This window comes from Rhipicephalus sanguineus, chromosome 5, assembly GCF_013339695.2.
Source record: "Rhipicephalus sanguineus isolate Rsan-2018 chromosome 5, BIME_Rsan_1.4, whole genome shotgun sequence".
NCBI lineage: Eukaryota > Metazoa > Arthropoda > Arachnida > Ixodida > Ixodidae > Rhipicephalus > Rhipicephalus sanguineus.
The window spans coordinates 8,092,841-8,108,910 of NC_051180.1; the positions used below are offsets into that span (position 1 = coordinate 8,092,841).

A 16,070-nucleotide genomic window follows, 5' to 3' on the forward strand; every position below is an offset into this window, starting at 1 on the left:
CGCCAGAACGACGCAGTGTCCTCTTCATTTCTTACGAGGCTGGGCGATGGCCTCATGCTGACCGAGGATGACGCCAGATTGATTGACAGCCGCTTTGTAGGCTACATACGCCGAAGTAGTCTACAAATACGACAAACACCATCCACTGATGTTGGTCTACGTAGCACTATCCAGGCCTACGAGCCTCGACGGCCTATACCTCACCAACGCGAAGGGTGGCTTCAGGTTCCGACATGTCGCCGGCTCTGTCGACAGACAATTTGTCGACGAAATTACCGAGGCATCCACCAGTTCCAACAGCTGTACTATACTACATATTTCACTACACATGGACCCCTCGTCACCACGATCACGACCGGATCCTATAACAAGTCGTGACCAACTGCTGATGCTCACTGATCACGGTGATGATGCCCTTGTTCAAAAACTGTCAAGAACTTGTTGCACACATGCACACGGTTTCGTGAAACGTGCGCGCGTTCTCGGGACACGTATAAGCGCTGCATATCTGCTTACCGCTTCTGGTGTTGGTAATACCCACGTTGCCATTGGCAGCGTTACCCAACCGTAAACAACTGGTTATATAACACATATGCGGCTCTTGAACATATATAAGTTTGCGTGTAAAATTTATACAAATCTTTAGCGTCATTTTGTAACGTGTGGCTCAGTAAAAAGAGGTTACGCCACAGTCACCTACCCGCCGTATGCTTCACATAACATCGACTCCCACGGTACGTGGGATCTGCCGAATTTTTTTATCATTATACACCAACTTGGCCCTCGGAAAATCCTTTTAAGTCATATTTCTTGTAACTCTTTTTCTTCGTGCAATACTTTATTTCCACAAAATTGATTCTGAATGTGCATTTCAATTGGCGGAAGTTTCTTATATTCTTCGACGCGTTCCGTTCGTAAGCTAACAGTGGGTACACGCCAGAATTCTTGGCGTGAGCCACAGTGAATCGCCATGACTCTGCTGGAATTCACCGGCTGTTCTCTGCTGGGTTTCGGCCCGACGCTGTCGATGTTCGTGCTCACAGTGGCGGGACAGCCGAGCCGCGTGATTGTGTTCGTGACGGGCTCCTTTTTCTGGCTGCTCTCGCTGCTGCTCGCCTCTCTCGCCTGGCTGCTGCTTGTGCCCCTGCACCATTACAGCGCATCAGGGGTCGCCATCGCTGTCCTCTCACAGGCACGCTCCCTTCTGTGGATATCTATCTATCTATCTATCTATCTATCTATCTATCTATCTATCTATCTATCTATCTATCTATCTATCTATCTATCTATCTATCTATCTATCTATCTATCTATCTATCTATCTATCTATCTATCTATCTATCTATCTATCTATCTATCTATCTATCTATCTATCTGTCTATCTGTCTATCTGTCTGTCTGTCTGTCTGTCTGTCTGTCTGTCTGTCTGTCTGTCTGTCTGTCTGTCTGTCTGTCTGTCTGTCGCCTACGTCTGGGCGCTCTCGCAGTCGTCTTAAAAGACATACCGTTTGCTATAGTTGGCGATTTTAGTGTAGCACACAAATGCTTACATATGTACTCCTATGACTCAATGAGCTATAGTCTAGTGTTGCTACTATAGTCTGCTGTCCGTAAAGACGGACTCTGCTAAGAAAATGTCAGCCCTTGGTGTATTTTTTTCTCCTATTTTCTTTCTCTTAATTATTCCTGACACCTAATGCGCTATATTTGAATCTATAATTAAACCCCAATATAACGAAGTCAGTAAAACCGGTGATTCACTTCGTTGTATCGAAACTTCGTTAACTTAAAATTCGGAATTTTATGCAAAGTACAGTCGCCAGAGACTTCCTTCTTGCGCGCAAAATTCCGTAAGAATGTTTGAATGCTAAGGCTGTACATATGGCTAATTTCAATAATGTAAAAAAATCAATTTCGTTAAATCTGAGATCCGGCGACCACGACTTGATGCCGCGCCGGCGAAATCCTCCTCACAGAGGTTGCAGGTCCCGCGTAAAGCGGAAAGAAATGCAGGTGAACACATAGCGGTAATATGGGTTAAGTGAAACTATATCGCTTCTGTTCTGCTGTCACGGCTCCTCATCAAGACCTTGGGTGTTGCCGAGAGTGGTGCGACACCGATGCTCTCATGTTCACCGAGACGAACCAATCGCTGCTCCACTCGCCCTGATGCACGCGCAACGTCGAAAACCGTCTAAAATCGCATAAAAGCAAGGCGACAATCTGAATATGGCACCTCAGTTCATGGCTGCCGCGTTTTCTGCTTTGCGACGTCACGCGCGCATATGTCCAAACGAGACCCGGTATGGCGTCGAGAATTTCACTCGCCACTGTGCACTGGTGCAACAACCGTCTCTTAAAGGGCCCCTGACAGCCGATTTCTTGTTTGTGACATTTATGTTGTAATAAGTAGGTCTATGTCTTGTAATCACGGAATGACACCGTAAATCCTTCAACGTGATGTCTAAATAATCCTAGCAGCGTTAATTGTGGTCATTTTTAGTGTAGGTTCAAAACGCGCGCCGAAAGAGGATAAGAAACTAGCGCCGCGCCGCGGCGGTCGCGCCTCGGGGCACGCGTGATGACGTGCGCTCAGTATTGGGTGACGTCAGCCACGCGCTTGTTGAACTGCCAGTTGGAGAACACACACACGGAGAGCTCACGCTGCCTGCCGACACGTACCGAAGAAGGAGAAGGTGGGAGAGCAAACATGCTTCGCAATATACCACAGTGCATGCACCGCGCGTATTTCTGTCTGTGACGTCGACAACACTTGCTTTACCTCTGCAACGTCACAAGGGGCCTACGTCTACGTCATACTAGTGGTTATGTTGATAGGAGTTCAAAATTCAGATGAGCACTCAGGCTTACTTTAAAACCAAATTAAAATATCTTAAAGGCAACGCTCGTCACTCATAATCGGTCAGAAGTGCCCCCGCATGCAGGACATCAAACAACACAAGCATCTCGAGTTTCCAAATTCGGTGTCAGGGGTCCTTTAACTCGGCTTTATCACTGAACACCCACATAGTTTTACAGACCTTGTAATGGCGCGGCTCCTTAGTGCAAGAAGCTGAAAAAAATCAGGGGGGGGGGGGGGACGACTTCTTAAAATTTGCAGCAGTGCCCCTACCGAAAAATAATTTTCGTTTGCGGGAGCTTGCTCCGATCCATGGGTAACAGCTTCTTTCCGAGATCATGGAGAGTGAGTTACGTAATAATGTCCGGGGTTTTGCGTCCAAAAAACAACGATATGATTATGAGAGACGCCGTAGTGGAGGGCTGCGGAAATTTCGACCACCTGGTGTTCTTTAACGTGCCCTGACATCGCCCAGTACACAGGCCTCTGGCATTTCGCCTCCATCGAATGCGACCGCCGCGGCCGAACCCGCGACCTTCGGGTCAGCAGACGAGCACCACTGCTCCACCGCGGTGGACAGAGTGAGCTATGTGATACACTGAAACAAGCGGCCACGTCCTTTGATCGAGATAACTTACTTGCCGTGTCGGCGACATCTATACTGCGGACGATCGCTTGCACGATAGCTCGTTGCATTTACTGCTACCGCATGTACGGCTGCTCATGCTTGTAACGAACGCCTAGAAACGCGGGCGGTCACAAAAGCAGCGCCTATGACATCAGCCGGCCCATTTAAAAAAAAAGTCGCAGTGGCGACACCTGGTGCCGTCAACAAAAAGGGGCCTCTCGCGCCACTATAGGACATTACTGTGGAACACTCATAGTCATAGAATCTCAATAGAATCACTCCGCGATAGCGATCCTGGTGTCGCCGATGCGACGTATCTGTATGAAGTCGGCGGCTGCCTGGTAAGCCGGAAACGCGGGACCATACACCGCCATAAAAGCTTACGCGCCAATGTTAGGCCTACTTTTCGTGGCTCAGTTTCATCGGGAACGTTGAAATCCGAAATCGCAGACGAAGCAGAATCGCAATTATTCACACACATGTTATTTTCTGCTAAAAGCTGGGCAGAAAATGAATCCGCGTTTATCGGCTTCTGTGTTTTGGAGTAGCGTGGCACGGAAAGTCGTATATGTAGCACTTTGGCGCGGCCCCGCCACGATGGTCTAGTGGTTATGGCGCTCGACTGCTGACCCGAAGGTCGCGGGATCGAATCCCGGCCGCGGCGGCTGCATTTTCGATGGAGGCGAAAATGTTTGAGGCCCGTGTACTTAGATTTAGGTGCACGTTAAAGAACCCCAGGTGGTCGAAATTTCCGGAGCCCTCCACTACGGCGTCTCTCATAATCATATCGTGGTTTTGGGACGTTAAACCCCAGATATTATATTATTATATTACTTTGGCGCGATTGGCGCAGCTGTGTGGGAGGAATCAACTTGATATACTTAGATGGCGCGGTGCGGTTCCACGTGGGCAGCGACCCTTTCGGCCCTAATTGGAGTTTTACTGAGCTCCTACCACCGTGAAGGAGCTGGCAGGAACGTTTAGGGCTGAGAAAAGCCTTCACAGCCCCACAATATTTGATGTTGTGTGGCCAATTCTTGGACGCTAGCTACAACTTTGGCAGATTGGGTTAACCGATCCGCATGTAATAAGTGCCAGCCGGTGAGGGCTAAGGAAAGAGTAAGATTTAATGTCGGATCGCGGCCTGCGCTCTCGTAAGCTTTTCATTGGGCGAAAGGTATACAGGCCGTTCATTTTTTAATAAATATTTGTTATATCGTTAAAGATAAATCGTGGAAATGACATGCAAAATCAAGCTGCTTGGTGATCTTTTTCATTGCATGGAATCGGGATGCTCATATGCTATCGAAATCCTCAAGCAGGCCACTCATAGGCCTCGACAGCGCATGTGGCGCTAGGACAGTCAGCGCCGCGAGTAGCGGCCGCGCGCGTGATCCGGTCGTGACATTTCGCGAACGCCGCTCTGAGCAGGGTTGCCAATGGTGGCTACTTTTCGCCAAATTGGCGAATTTGAGAGGCCCGTGGCGACGTAATATTATGAATGGCGACGGCGAATTTTTGGCGATTTTCGGCTTGCGTCTCCACTGAGTTATACATCCTAAGCTCAGTGTCTTCCCAACGAGTGAGTGGCAACATTCTCTGTATTTTTCTTGGTTTTAGACCTACGAGTAGAATGTGCACATTACACGTCATTCGGTATGTCCGTCCTGTAACTCGTGTGTATCTCCTCAATTCATCTAGATGCAGGAGGTACTGGAACGTCCCCCAGCGACATTCTAGCAAAATGTGAGTCAGTGGACTGCCTTGCAAACCGCGAGTTGGCAGTGTTAAATGCGAAGCATTTCTTAGCGAACCTTTGGCACTTTGAGCGTTTCTATCTATCTATCTATCTAGCCGCCTACTTCTGGGTGTTCCTATGATCGCCCCCTTAGCTTGGTGCAGACCAAAATTGGCATGGGAGGGTAAGAGGATTTGACGAATAGGACTGTCGGGTCATGACACGAATAACGTGAAAATCCTGTCGCGTGAAAACCCTTTCCTCCAGACACGTGTGGCGCATACCCGTTTACCACAGGCCGCGGTGTGCGGGTATACGCCAGAGGTGATTGACAGTTTATATCTACCCAGGAACGGCGAGAAGAGACATTAGTAACTTAAATGCGAGGGCGTTAAGGAAAACCGACATCGGCAGCGTTGACCCGACGAATGGAAAGAATGGAAATTAAAATCCCAGCAGGAATCGAACCCAAGCATTCTGCGTGGCAAGCAGGTATTCTACCACAGAGCCACGCCAGGTCTATAAACTGGCTTGGAAAAAGAGCCTATGCAGGCGTAATGTCGGTGCAACGTCAGTTGTGGTTGTAGTGCTGGCTATCTAATTTTGCAAGAAAGCAATAAACACTACATGATACTCCTACGATGTGTACTTCTACGATACAAGCGTCATATCAGATTAACGTCTGTAGTTCCAGTGTTGGCTCCGCTTTTATAGCAGTCAAATAAACATTGCATTTGTATTCCTATGATTCAGCAAGCTATACTGAAGCATTGCTCGACCCCGGAGGAATACATTAACGAAAGTTACGTATGATGTTCACATCATCGTACCGTAAAGTGCTTAGTCCGCAAGAACGACGCAGTGTCCTCTTCATTTCTTACGAGGCTGGGCGATGGCCTCATGCTGACCGAAGATGATGCCAGATTGATTGACAGCCGCTTTATAGACTAGGCTACGTAGGCCACATACGCCCAGGTAGTCTACGAATACCACAAGCGCCATCCACTGATGTTGGCCTACGTAGCACTATCCAGGCCTACCAGCCTCGACGGCCTATATCGGCAGACATTTTGTCGACGAAATGACGGAGGCATTCACAATTTTCAACAGCTGTACTATACCTCATACTTCACTACACATGGACCCCTCGTCACCGCTATCACGACCGGACCCGATAAGAAGTCATGACCAGCTGCTGGTGCTCACTGATCACGCTGATGTTAACCTTGTTTAAGAACTATCAAGAACCTCTTCCACACATGCACACGGATTCGTGAAACGTGCGTGCGTTCTCCATAATAAGGGACAAGTATGAGCACCACATATCAGCTTACCACTTCTGGTGTTGTTCCCACGTTGCCGTTGGCAGCGTTACCCAACTGTAAACAACTGGTTATATAACACATATGCGGCTCTTCAACATATATTCCTGAGTATAAAATTTACACAAATCTTTAGCGTCATTTCGTAACGTTTCGCTCAGTAAAAAAAAAACGCCACAGTCACCTTCCCGCCGCATGCTTCGCATAACACCGACTCCCACGGTACGTGGGATCTGCCGATTTTTTTTACTATAAGTTTATGGCATTAGGTGCTTTAAATTTTTCTGAAGTTTCGCTCCTGAAGGGGCTAGACGACGGGTTGGCCGCGTGTTCCGACTATTTGTACCGCCAAAGCTCCAACTGTTCTGAATAGCTTGGCGACTTATTCACTGTTGCAGTACCCCCAATTTAGCTCGTAAATACTGTTTTGGAATAGCGAAGAGAGGCGGATACGCGGCTATTTGTGCAATAAAAAATATTTATTGAGGTATTTTCCACTGTGCTCGGTGAGCATGTGCAATGAAAACAATTGCTATATAACATTTTACATTGTCTATCTATTCACTGATAACTCATCGGATTGACACGTGTAGTTATAGGTGACTATAAGAAAGGGTCGGTGGCGTCCTTTATCATATTAGTTCACACTTAAAAGGTGTAAGACTGACTAATGATCGGTTCCTGCGAGAATTCCGTCGTGTTACCTTCATTAAACCTTTTAATCCTTTTAATTCATATGAGGGCACGTAAAGCTGTCTACAAACAACGCTTTCACGGTTTTCACCCAAGGTTTACCACACTTTTACCTTTGAACGAGCGGACAGGGATGGAAGTATATGATGAGCGTTTCATTCATTCACCCTTGCGCCACCACGCACATCTTGCGGCTAGTCGGAGAAGCAGCACCATGCACTCCCATGGGGATGCGGGCGATGCGACTGGTATTGAGGAAGGTCGATATAATTTAAGGGTCTTGGATGGTACTGTATTCTACGGGACTATACGTGAGTGGAAAAGTTTATTACTAGGTATGCCGCACATATCTAGAATGGCTACATTTTTGGCGAAATTTGTAAAGAAATGGCGACTTTTGGCGACTTTTTGTTCGTCGTTTGGCGACATTTACTCGAAAGTCAGTGGCAGCCGCACATATCTAGAATGGCGACATTTTTTGCGAAATTTGTAAAGAAATGGCGACTTTTGGCGACTTTTTGCTCGTCGTGTGGCGACATTTACTCGAAAGTCAGTGGCAACCCTGGCTCTGTGGGACCAGAGCAATGACATTGACTAGGACGCCCGCCTTCAGGTTATCAAAGTTTTATCAAGATCTTGTATTATTTACACTAAATCAAAAGCATTGTGAAGAAGAAGATGCGCCTCCATCCAGCAGCATCGCCAACGCTTGGCTCACTCGGCTTGTGCTTTTTCTCCATGCATTACAGTTTGAAATAAATTTTTTATTCTCTCTCTCCATGTATTACGTGAAGAGCTTCCTTTGACTTTTGCATCCGTTTTCGCTGTTTAGCAAGGGTCTGTTGGTGTAGTTGGTGTTCGGGCTAAGCAAGAGAAATGTTCGTTCGTTCCGCTCCTCTCGCTTTTCTTGCGTTCGCTCTAGCGGACCTAAAAAAAAGCGTTCGTTCCTTCATGCTATTGGATGATTTCTGCACATTTTCCCAGTTGTCTATAGGCCCAATTGCACATCTGTGGGAGCAAGTTGCACATTCAAGGCTGGGCGCCGAGGATCGCGTAAGCACGCCGCCGCCTTGGCTATGTTTGCCAACAAGTGCGAGCACATTCTGCACCGACCTATCATGCGCCTGACTCTGGCCATCGGCGCGTCCCCTTCTAGATACAAAGATGTCTAACGCTTCGTCGCAGAGTCACGCTGTCGCATTTGTCATAGCACGCAGGCAAAAGTGTCGTAACACATAGGCAGAGTGCAGGGCTATCGCGCTTCTTTTATCATTGCCCAAGAAGTGGGCACTGCATATGCGGTTTCGATGCTTCACAAGCTGCCGAAGACCTCCATCGGGCTAAAGGAGGCAGATTTTATGACTACGATGAGCAAACACGCGCAGTAATAGCAAGGAAAGCATTAAGAAAAAGATGGTTGATCCCTCCGTCATAGGAATCGGAATAACGCGAAAGTAAAGCGTGCCCTTACAGAAGTAACTGAATGTTTACTGTACATTGATATAAGAGAGTTTGTACAATGTAAATTGACATGTCTGGCAGCTATAGCACCGTTTAACGTGGATGCACCAACCTTGATGATTGGTAGTACATCTCCATCCCGGCGACTAACGTCCATGTTAAATGAATAAACAAACCCTTGTTGTAGCTGTAGTAGTTAACGGTGAAAGCGTAATTAGAGAACGAGGTGTGATAGCCAGAAGAGCGTCGCATATTGGACGCAGGACTTGGTCGCCATCCCGCGGCATGTTAAAATGTGATTGAACACCACGGCCGGACCAGAGGGAAACGCAAAGCGCGTCGAGCCGCCCCGGTAGCCCGGCCGCGATTTTGCTCGGGGTGAGCGCGTGAGCGGGGAACGCGATGTTACATCCAGGTGAGGCAGGCACGCGTCGCAGAGCTATTTTTGGCTTGGATTAGTGTGATGCTATGAGCGAGGCCGACGCTTTTATGACGCTTGGGCTAAGATCGCCACCTCGCGGTGTGTTAAGGTAGTGACAAAATTGAACCACGGCCGCCTGGATCATCGGCGATCCAGGCGGCCGTGATTGAACTTCTATTGAAAACGCACCGAATGAGACGGACGTGTAACGCGTTGCAGGTGCTAATCGCGGAGGCCACAGTAATGACGAATTCCTATACTTTACCGCTCCCAGAGGGCAACACCACCCCGCCGACCGGGAGAACGGTAGACATAAAAGGCACGTTTGTAGAACCTCTAGAGTCTGTGACCGTGGCGCAGTGGATAGCGTGCCCGGCACCTGTTGTTGCGGACCAAGCGGGCATGGGTTCGAGGACGGAACTCTTTTTCTTTGCCATCTGTGGCGGTATTTTGTAAGCATTCCTAAAGGCTGTTTCACATGCCGCGATTGCAGCGAAGAAAATTGCTCGGTTCGCTCCATTCGCAACCGCCGCTAATGGCGGTTTCGTTTCACATGGACTGCGAATCGTCTGCGATTTTCGCTCTGCGACTGGCGCGGCGCGCAAAGTTGCTTGCTGCCGTTGTTCGTGGCAGACACGGCATAATTTTCGAATGTAATCTAACAATCTGTGCGTTATGATATTCTTAACTTTTCATCACCGGTAGCGACCCATGAAACACATAACCTCTATAAAACGTCTTTAAAACGTTTAAAACCTCTATAAACCCCTATAAAACGTTTTATGGAGGTTTCGTGTTTCGTGGGGAAGAGCACGCGTGTTTTGCCATTTAAAAACACTTTCCAATCTAAGTTCACTTGAGAATACGCAACAACGGCCATAACCAAAACAAACTCGTGGCGCAATTTCGACGGCTCGGCCGGGTCGGCACAATTTCGACGGGTCTTGACTGAAAAATCGCACCGCCGCTGCGAACAGAGCGAAAAATTTCCAACATGTTGGTTGCTCGCCGCTGACCGCTGCGGCGAGAGCGATCGGCCGTTTTTTTTTCGCTGCGAGCGAATTCGCAGCCCGAAAATCGCTCTGTTTTGTGTCATGTGAAACAGCCTTAAAACTTACGGAGGCGATCCGTCCGTTTGAGTCGCACGCGATTGGTCTATGTGAGCCGTGACGAGCGCCGCGACGAAACGAAACGGGTGGACGGATACGCGAGAAACCGTCTCGAGTGCCTACGTTTCAATCCAATCCAAGCCGTCTGGCAGCCATTTTAATCCATCCGTTTCGTTTCGGACAATCTCGGAGATCGTCCGAAACTACAGTGTTCTATCCGAAACAAAACGGATGGATTAAAATGGCTGCCAGACGGCTTGGATTGGATTGAAACGTAGGCATTCGAGACGGTTTCTTGCGTATCTGTTTCGTCTCGTCGCGGCTCACATTGACCAATCGCGTGCGACTCAAATGTACGGACCGCCTCCGTCCGTTTTAGGAATGCTTACAAAATACCGCCACTGATCGTTTAAAATTTTTTCGACGTCATTTCCGTGACGGAAATACGTCACTGAAGTCTTGGTGGACCCCGGCATAAAACACTTTCGTGTTAAAAATGGAGAGCGTCTGTTTATCTCTCACGTCGCACCGCCCTCATCCGACGCTGTCATCGCTCGTTCTCGTGAGCTTTCCATATAAATCCATATAATTTTAATTTTGGCAGCTTACCGACAGCGTTTCTGCAGCTGTTGTGACAGCCATACACGCAACAATACACAGTACTCTTTGACCGCGAGTTAGCTTCGTCCTTTCAAGCTGCTATGGCTCCGCTCGTCCGCTCTCAGCCGTGACTGAGTAGTGTAGCGCGCCGCGGGCGGCGCCACTTCTTCAGTCGAAACAGCAGCCGAAACTGCACCACTAGGCCTATAGCAAGCTTTCAGTGGACTTTTTTTTTCCCCGCAGGAGTGCTTCCGGCTGCTCTTCTTCCGTGTGCTGCGCAAGGCCGAGCGCGTGCTGAACGCGGTAGCGCTGACCGCTGCCGAGGACGTACTGCGCTCTCGTTTGGCATTCGCCTACACGGCTGGCCTCGCCTTTGGAGCCATGAGCGCACTCTTCTCGCTACTCGGCCAGCTTGCTGACGCCCTGGGGCCCGGGACGGCAGGCATTTTCGGAGGTACGCCGCGACGTCTAACTGTGGCAGCAATCACTGCAGCCACCTTCAGGTATGTGCAAATGCATCATTCATCACACGGAGCAAAGAAAAACGCGCAGTCTCCTTTGGAAGGTAATTGTCTAAGTGATGCGTAAGCGTAGCGTTTTATTGTAGAAATCGTTGCAGCCTTCTCTGGAACTTCCTTTTCGGGCGGCATCGGCACGGCGTGTTTCTTCTCGTTTCAAGCGCTCGTCATCTTCTGGAAAGCCGACGAACGCTTGAAACATCTAACAATCACCATAACACGTGTTTCGCATTAAATTTTCGCAAATTAGGAATTTTCCTGGCATGTACGATGATCCATGTCGGCTTTACATGTTATCCCATGGATAGCTTGCACGTGACGTCATGAACGCAGCTTCTGAATGTACTCGTACTCCACGATGGTGGCTTTGATGACAAATTGCGTCAATGTGAAAACGACGTGGCAGGAGCGTCTCTGTGCGTGAATAACAATAGAACCCGAATGTGATGTTTTGATAGCATTAATGTGAGATCGCAAACGTCGAGCCTTCACATGCTGGTGCTCCAACATGGTGGTTTCAGTGACGTCAATGGAAGCCGTCTATAGATAAGGCTTTTATTCCACCATAACAAAATATTTCAACAATGCCTTCATAGAAAGGGTTCTCTTTTTTTTTTAATTTTTTTATTCCAATCGAAATTATAAATGGGCGTTCTCGGTGCGTTTTTGCCGTCGCCGTCGCCGTGATGTCTCGTATAAAGTCTATAACATCGCCCCGCTCGTCGTATGTCGTTTGCGAGAATGAAAGCGTGCAGGCGCCGCCGCCGAACGTTTATTTAGCGGACGAAAAACGCGCCGACCGTCTTTCGTCGCGCGAAAGGCACATCAGGGCGGCTGCATGGCTCCACACTTCGGCTAAAATATGTTTGCGGGCAAGTTGCCTTGGATAATAATAATAATTGTTGGGGTTTAACGAAGTTGCCTTGGCTAGCATCTCTGATAGAGCTATAGTAAGCGCAACTTCACGAGGGCTATAACTCAACAAAAGTTGCGAGTTGGGCAAGTTGGAACAAATAATTCCTTATGACATTGTGCGCAAACACGAGACACGTCACGAGATAACAAAGATGCAGTGCTTTTTCCAACTTTATTAGAAAGGTGCGCACTTATTATATATACATGGGTTGCATGTGACGTCACTTCCGACTTGCAAAGTGAGCGACCGCCATATTTAAGAACATTGAGTCGGCTGCGCGTGTGGCTTACCGCCGCGTCGGAGCTTGTCGTCGTCGTTCGATTTATTTTGTGCGCTATGGCGAAAGAAAACATGCACGCGCTTTGCCCGTCGTACTTTGAAGAACTCGTGGGACCGACTCGGGTACGTTACCGAGCTAAAATTGATATGTGCGATGACATCGACCACTACGCATCGGTAAGGACGCTGCATCGGACGTCGATCTGCTGCCTGCCGTGACGCACGGCGACATTGTGAATTATTTGGTGCTCTCAACAAGTCACGTCACGCTACAAAAAATGAAGGCCTACAAGTCGCTGGACGGCCACAACTACTTCACCAGTGGATGGGTGAAGAGCATAGCAGCAAAGCAGATGGCTCTACCGCAGATGGCTCATCACGCTCTGGTTCTGCGTCCATGACAGGCAGTTCGAGGGATGTTCCAGGCTCCGTGGACGGCGTGCTCGCTACGACAGCATCCAGCTTTTTCTTCCGTTGCTTTTCAGAGCGGTGAAAACGCGCAGACGCTGCGGCAGTAATGCGGCCATAACGGCCGTGGCCCAGCAGTAGGCTAGGTGTCCAGTCGGGGTTCGCGTCGCCCATTAAATTCGCAGGGTTTCCTGTGAAGGAAACGTTCACATGTGTTGCACCGTTAGGCCACATTTAACAACTCGAGATGCGTTTATTCAAGGGGAAAAGCTCGTCTCTACATCGCTGTGAATCTAGGCAGTATTCTGGAGACGCGACGTAATCACGTCAGTAAACGTGTTAAACCTGTACATAACTCGAAAATACTCTTACCTGTGATGAAGTGAAGACTGCAGACACGGATGTATTTCTCTTTCTTCAAGTCTCTTCGCTTAATGCGCGCCAGCCAAGCGCTACGGCGCTTTGCGGACAACAGCCTCGTTCACGCGCATTGATTCGTTATAATCACGGGCAAACTAAACATTCTAATGCGTGGCTGTGCCTTGTCTTTAGAAGCAGAAATTCCACTTCTTGTTCTCCATCCGAAAAGAGCGCATATAGTCATGGTCAAACGGTGGCGCGTCCGAAGAACAGATCTCGCCGCTGCAAAGCTTGTGCCTACGATTCCAGACAGCTGCAAGTGTTCTTAAATATGGCGGCTTTCGGTCCTGTCGTTCCCGGATGTGACGTCCGTGCAACCCATGTATGCCGACGAAAAAAATAAAGTCACAGTTTCGCCGCAATGGCGAAGCAATGAATGTGATAGGAATAAATTGGAATGTAAGGCGAAGAACGGAAAGCAGCTCGAAATTGCCAGCGCGTCGCTCGAGCCCAAAGGACGCACGAAAAGAACGCACACAGAACGAGAGCGAACTATCATTCGTCACAGCTCGACACTGGAAGCGCATTGCTCAAGCATAATGCAGGACGCACGAAACGAACGAACAGGTACACACAGGACGAGCGCGAACTAAACGTCACAGCTGTTACTTATTCCTGTTTGAACAGCGCGCTAATTTCGAAAACGTGGCCGCTGCAGCGAGCGAAGTGACCGTACGCTCTGTGACTTCAGCGCGGACATCGCGGGGAAAGCACAAGACATACAACCCCCCGCTCCACCCCCCCGGCCGCCCCCTTCTTTCCTCGAGATAAGCGCACGAAGGCGACCACGCCCTGTATAGGGCGAAGAGCAACGGCGTTCGCAGGAGCGGGGCGACGATCTTTAAAGCGCGCCCCGCGTGCACTTCGCGCCATCTCGGTGGTGACCAAAAAAGCATGCTGAAGTAAATGGAGTATATAAGTAGCTCGCCGTTAGCAGGCTGAAAGGCGGTACTCTTCGTGGCCTAGCCGTATAACGCCGCGCGCTGTGAAGCAAGAGGTCGCCCGTTCGATTCCGCGCGTCGGAAAGTTTTCTGAATTATTTTTCTTTGTGGTTTGTATATATATATATATATATATATATATATATATATATATATATATATATATATATATATATATATATATATATATACGGTGCATGACGACGGCGACGGCGATGGCAAAAACCAGCCGAGACTGTCCATATAATTGCTATCGCAATAAAAACGAAGAGAAAGAAAAAAAAACAGGTGTCAAAAAACAAGAAACGCACGGGCCAGTAACGTCAGCCACATGTAGCTCGAGCGCCCCTGTCCCTAGATCGCACCACAAACGAAAGCTACTTAATTATCAAAGGTGCAACGATGGCATGCTTACGCATGCGTCGTCGTTGAGGGAAATCGTTGCCGCGGAGTAGAGTGCAAGGTCCGATGATGCGTGCGTAAGCATGCCATCGTTGGCCCTCATTGGTGCCACTCTGCCAATGACGTCATACGTGACGTTTCCATTCAAGTCACGTGACCCCACGCCGTCGAGGTGCAAATAAACTGTTACGTTATATTTATTTATTTATTTATTTATTTATTTATTTATTTATTTATTTATTTATTCTAGCACAATGCAGCCTTGAAAGGCTATCGCAGGAGTGGGGAGTAGCAATTTAATAACTGACGGGGTTTAACGTCCTAAATGGGGAGTAGCAAATCCGCAAAATTGTGAAACAAAATGCACTGAACACGAATATCGATGGTTAGCAATATACAAGTGGAAAATCACCAAGTGATGAAGATCGTACATTGCCATACAGATCTTGCATACCATAGTTGGCGAGAGGGTAAAGAAATTACATATACGCATTACTAACGTATATTTGCGGCATGCATATGCGTGTCTTCCGAGTGTGACGAGAAAACCAGAATGGACATCTACAGCGGTTCGACGTACAGAGGACTCCTCGAGGCCTGTTGTGCGAGACCTCTCCTGATGGCGGTCCTTGCAGTGTGCTGCATGTCTTCTGGGCCCTGGTCTCTTTCCACGCGCTTGACACGCGCCGATGGTCGGTGCTCGCCTTCGCCCCGGCTGCCCACATGGCCGCATCGGCGGCCACGCTGCTGGCACCTGGCGGCGACTACGTCATCTTCCTGGGCGCCCTCTGTGCAGTCCTGGCGGTGTCTGCGGCGATGGCGTTTCACGCGGCGGGAGGCAGCGCTGGAAATATTGTCGTTTTATTCAGGCGCGGCTCCAAGAAATGAGCCACGCCTGAAACGGGAATGACGAGTGACTGTTTGCAGCTGGTTCTCTTACGCTACTTCTGAGCGTTGTTGTAACGTTGCGTTAATTTTGCTTAGTTTAGCCGGTTAATTAAAAGAAAATCGTTCTTTTCATATACCACAGCTTCCGCAGACATTTTTCCGATAACACTTTCCTCAAGCACAGCCGGCATCATTGTAATGTACGACTAAAAATGATAGTGAAAGGTGAACACTTACGGACCTTATTCAGGTGCACCTTGTGCGCATGAGCTGCCGGCATTTGCGCCATGAATGGTGGGGAGGGTAGCGGACGCGATGACTATCGTGGGTCACTCGACCCGCCGGCACCACTCTTTAAGAGGACCGCGCGTGTATTCGTGCACGGTACCAGGGGCAGCTGTGGCATGCGCGGCCGCAGCTGTGATCCAATTAACCTTTCAAGAATGTCTTTATTCTGCCAGGATAG

The 16,070-nt window shown here is 48.7% G+C and overlaps 1 protein-coding gene across 1 annotated transcript; it reads left to right on the forward strand.

Moving 5' to 3' along the window:
* The first annotated feature begins 970 nt into the window (after positions 1 to 970).
* LOC119393088 (gamma-secretase subunit Aph-1) lies at positions 971 to 15,604 on the forward strand. The gene is made up of 4 exons (XM_037659910.1): positions 971 to 1,206; positions 8,276 to 8,294; positions 11,076 to 11,335; positions 15,352 to 15,604. Exons 1-4 carry the CDS (start codon positions 971 to 973, stop codon positions 15,602 to 15,604), a joined length of 768 nt encoding a protein of 255 aa, XP_037515838.1.
* The last annotated feature ends 466 nt before the right edge of the window (positions 15,605 to 16,070 follow it).

Excerpts from the sequence above, each read along its gene's own strand:
- LOC119393088 (XM_037659910.1), top strand. The coding sequence starts at position 971 with ATGACTCTGCTGGAATTCACCGGCTGTTCTCTGCTGGGTTTCGGCCCG. Across the intron at positions 11,336-15,351 it reads ATCACTGCAGCCACCTTCAG|TGTGCTGCATGTCTTCTGGG; the intron begins GTATGTGCAAAT and ends CGGTCCTTGCAG.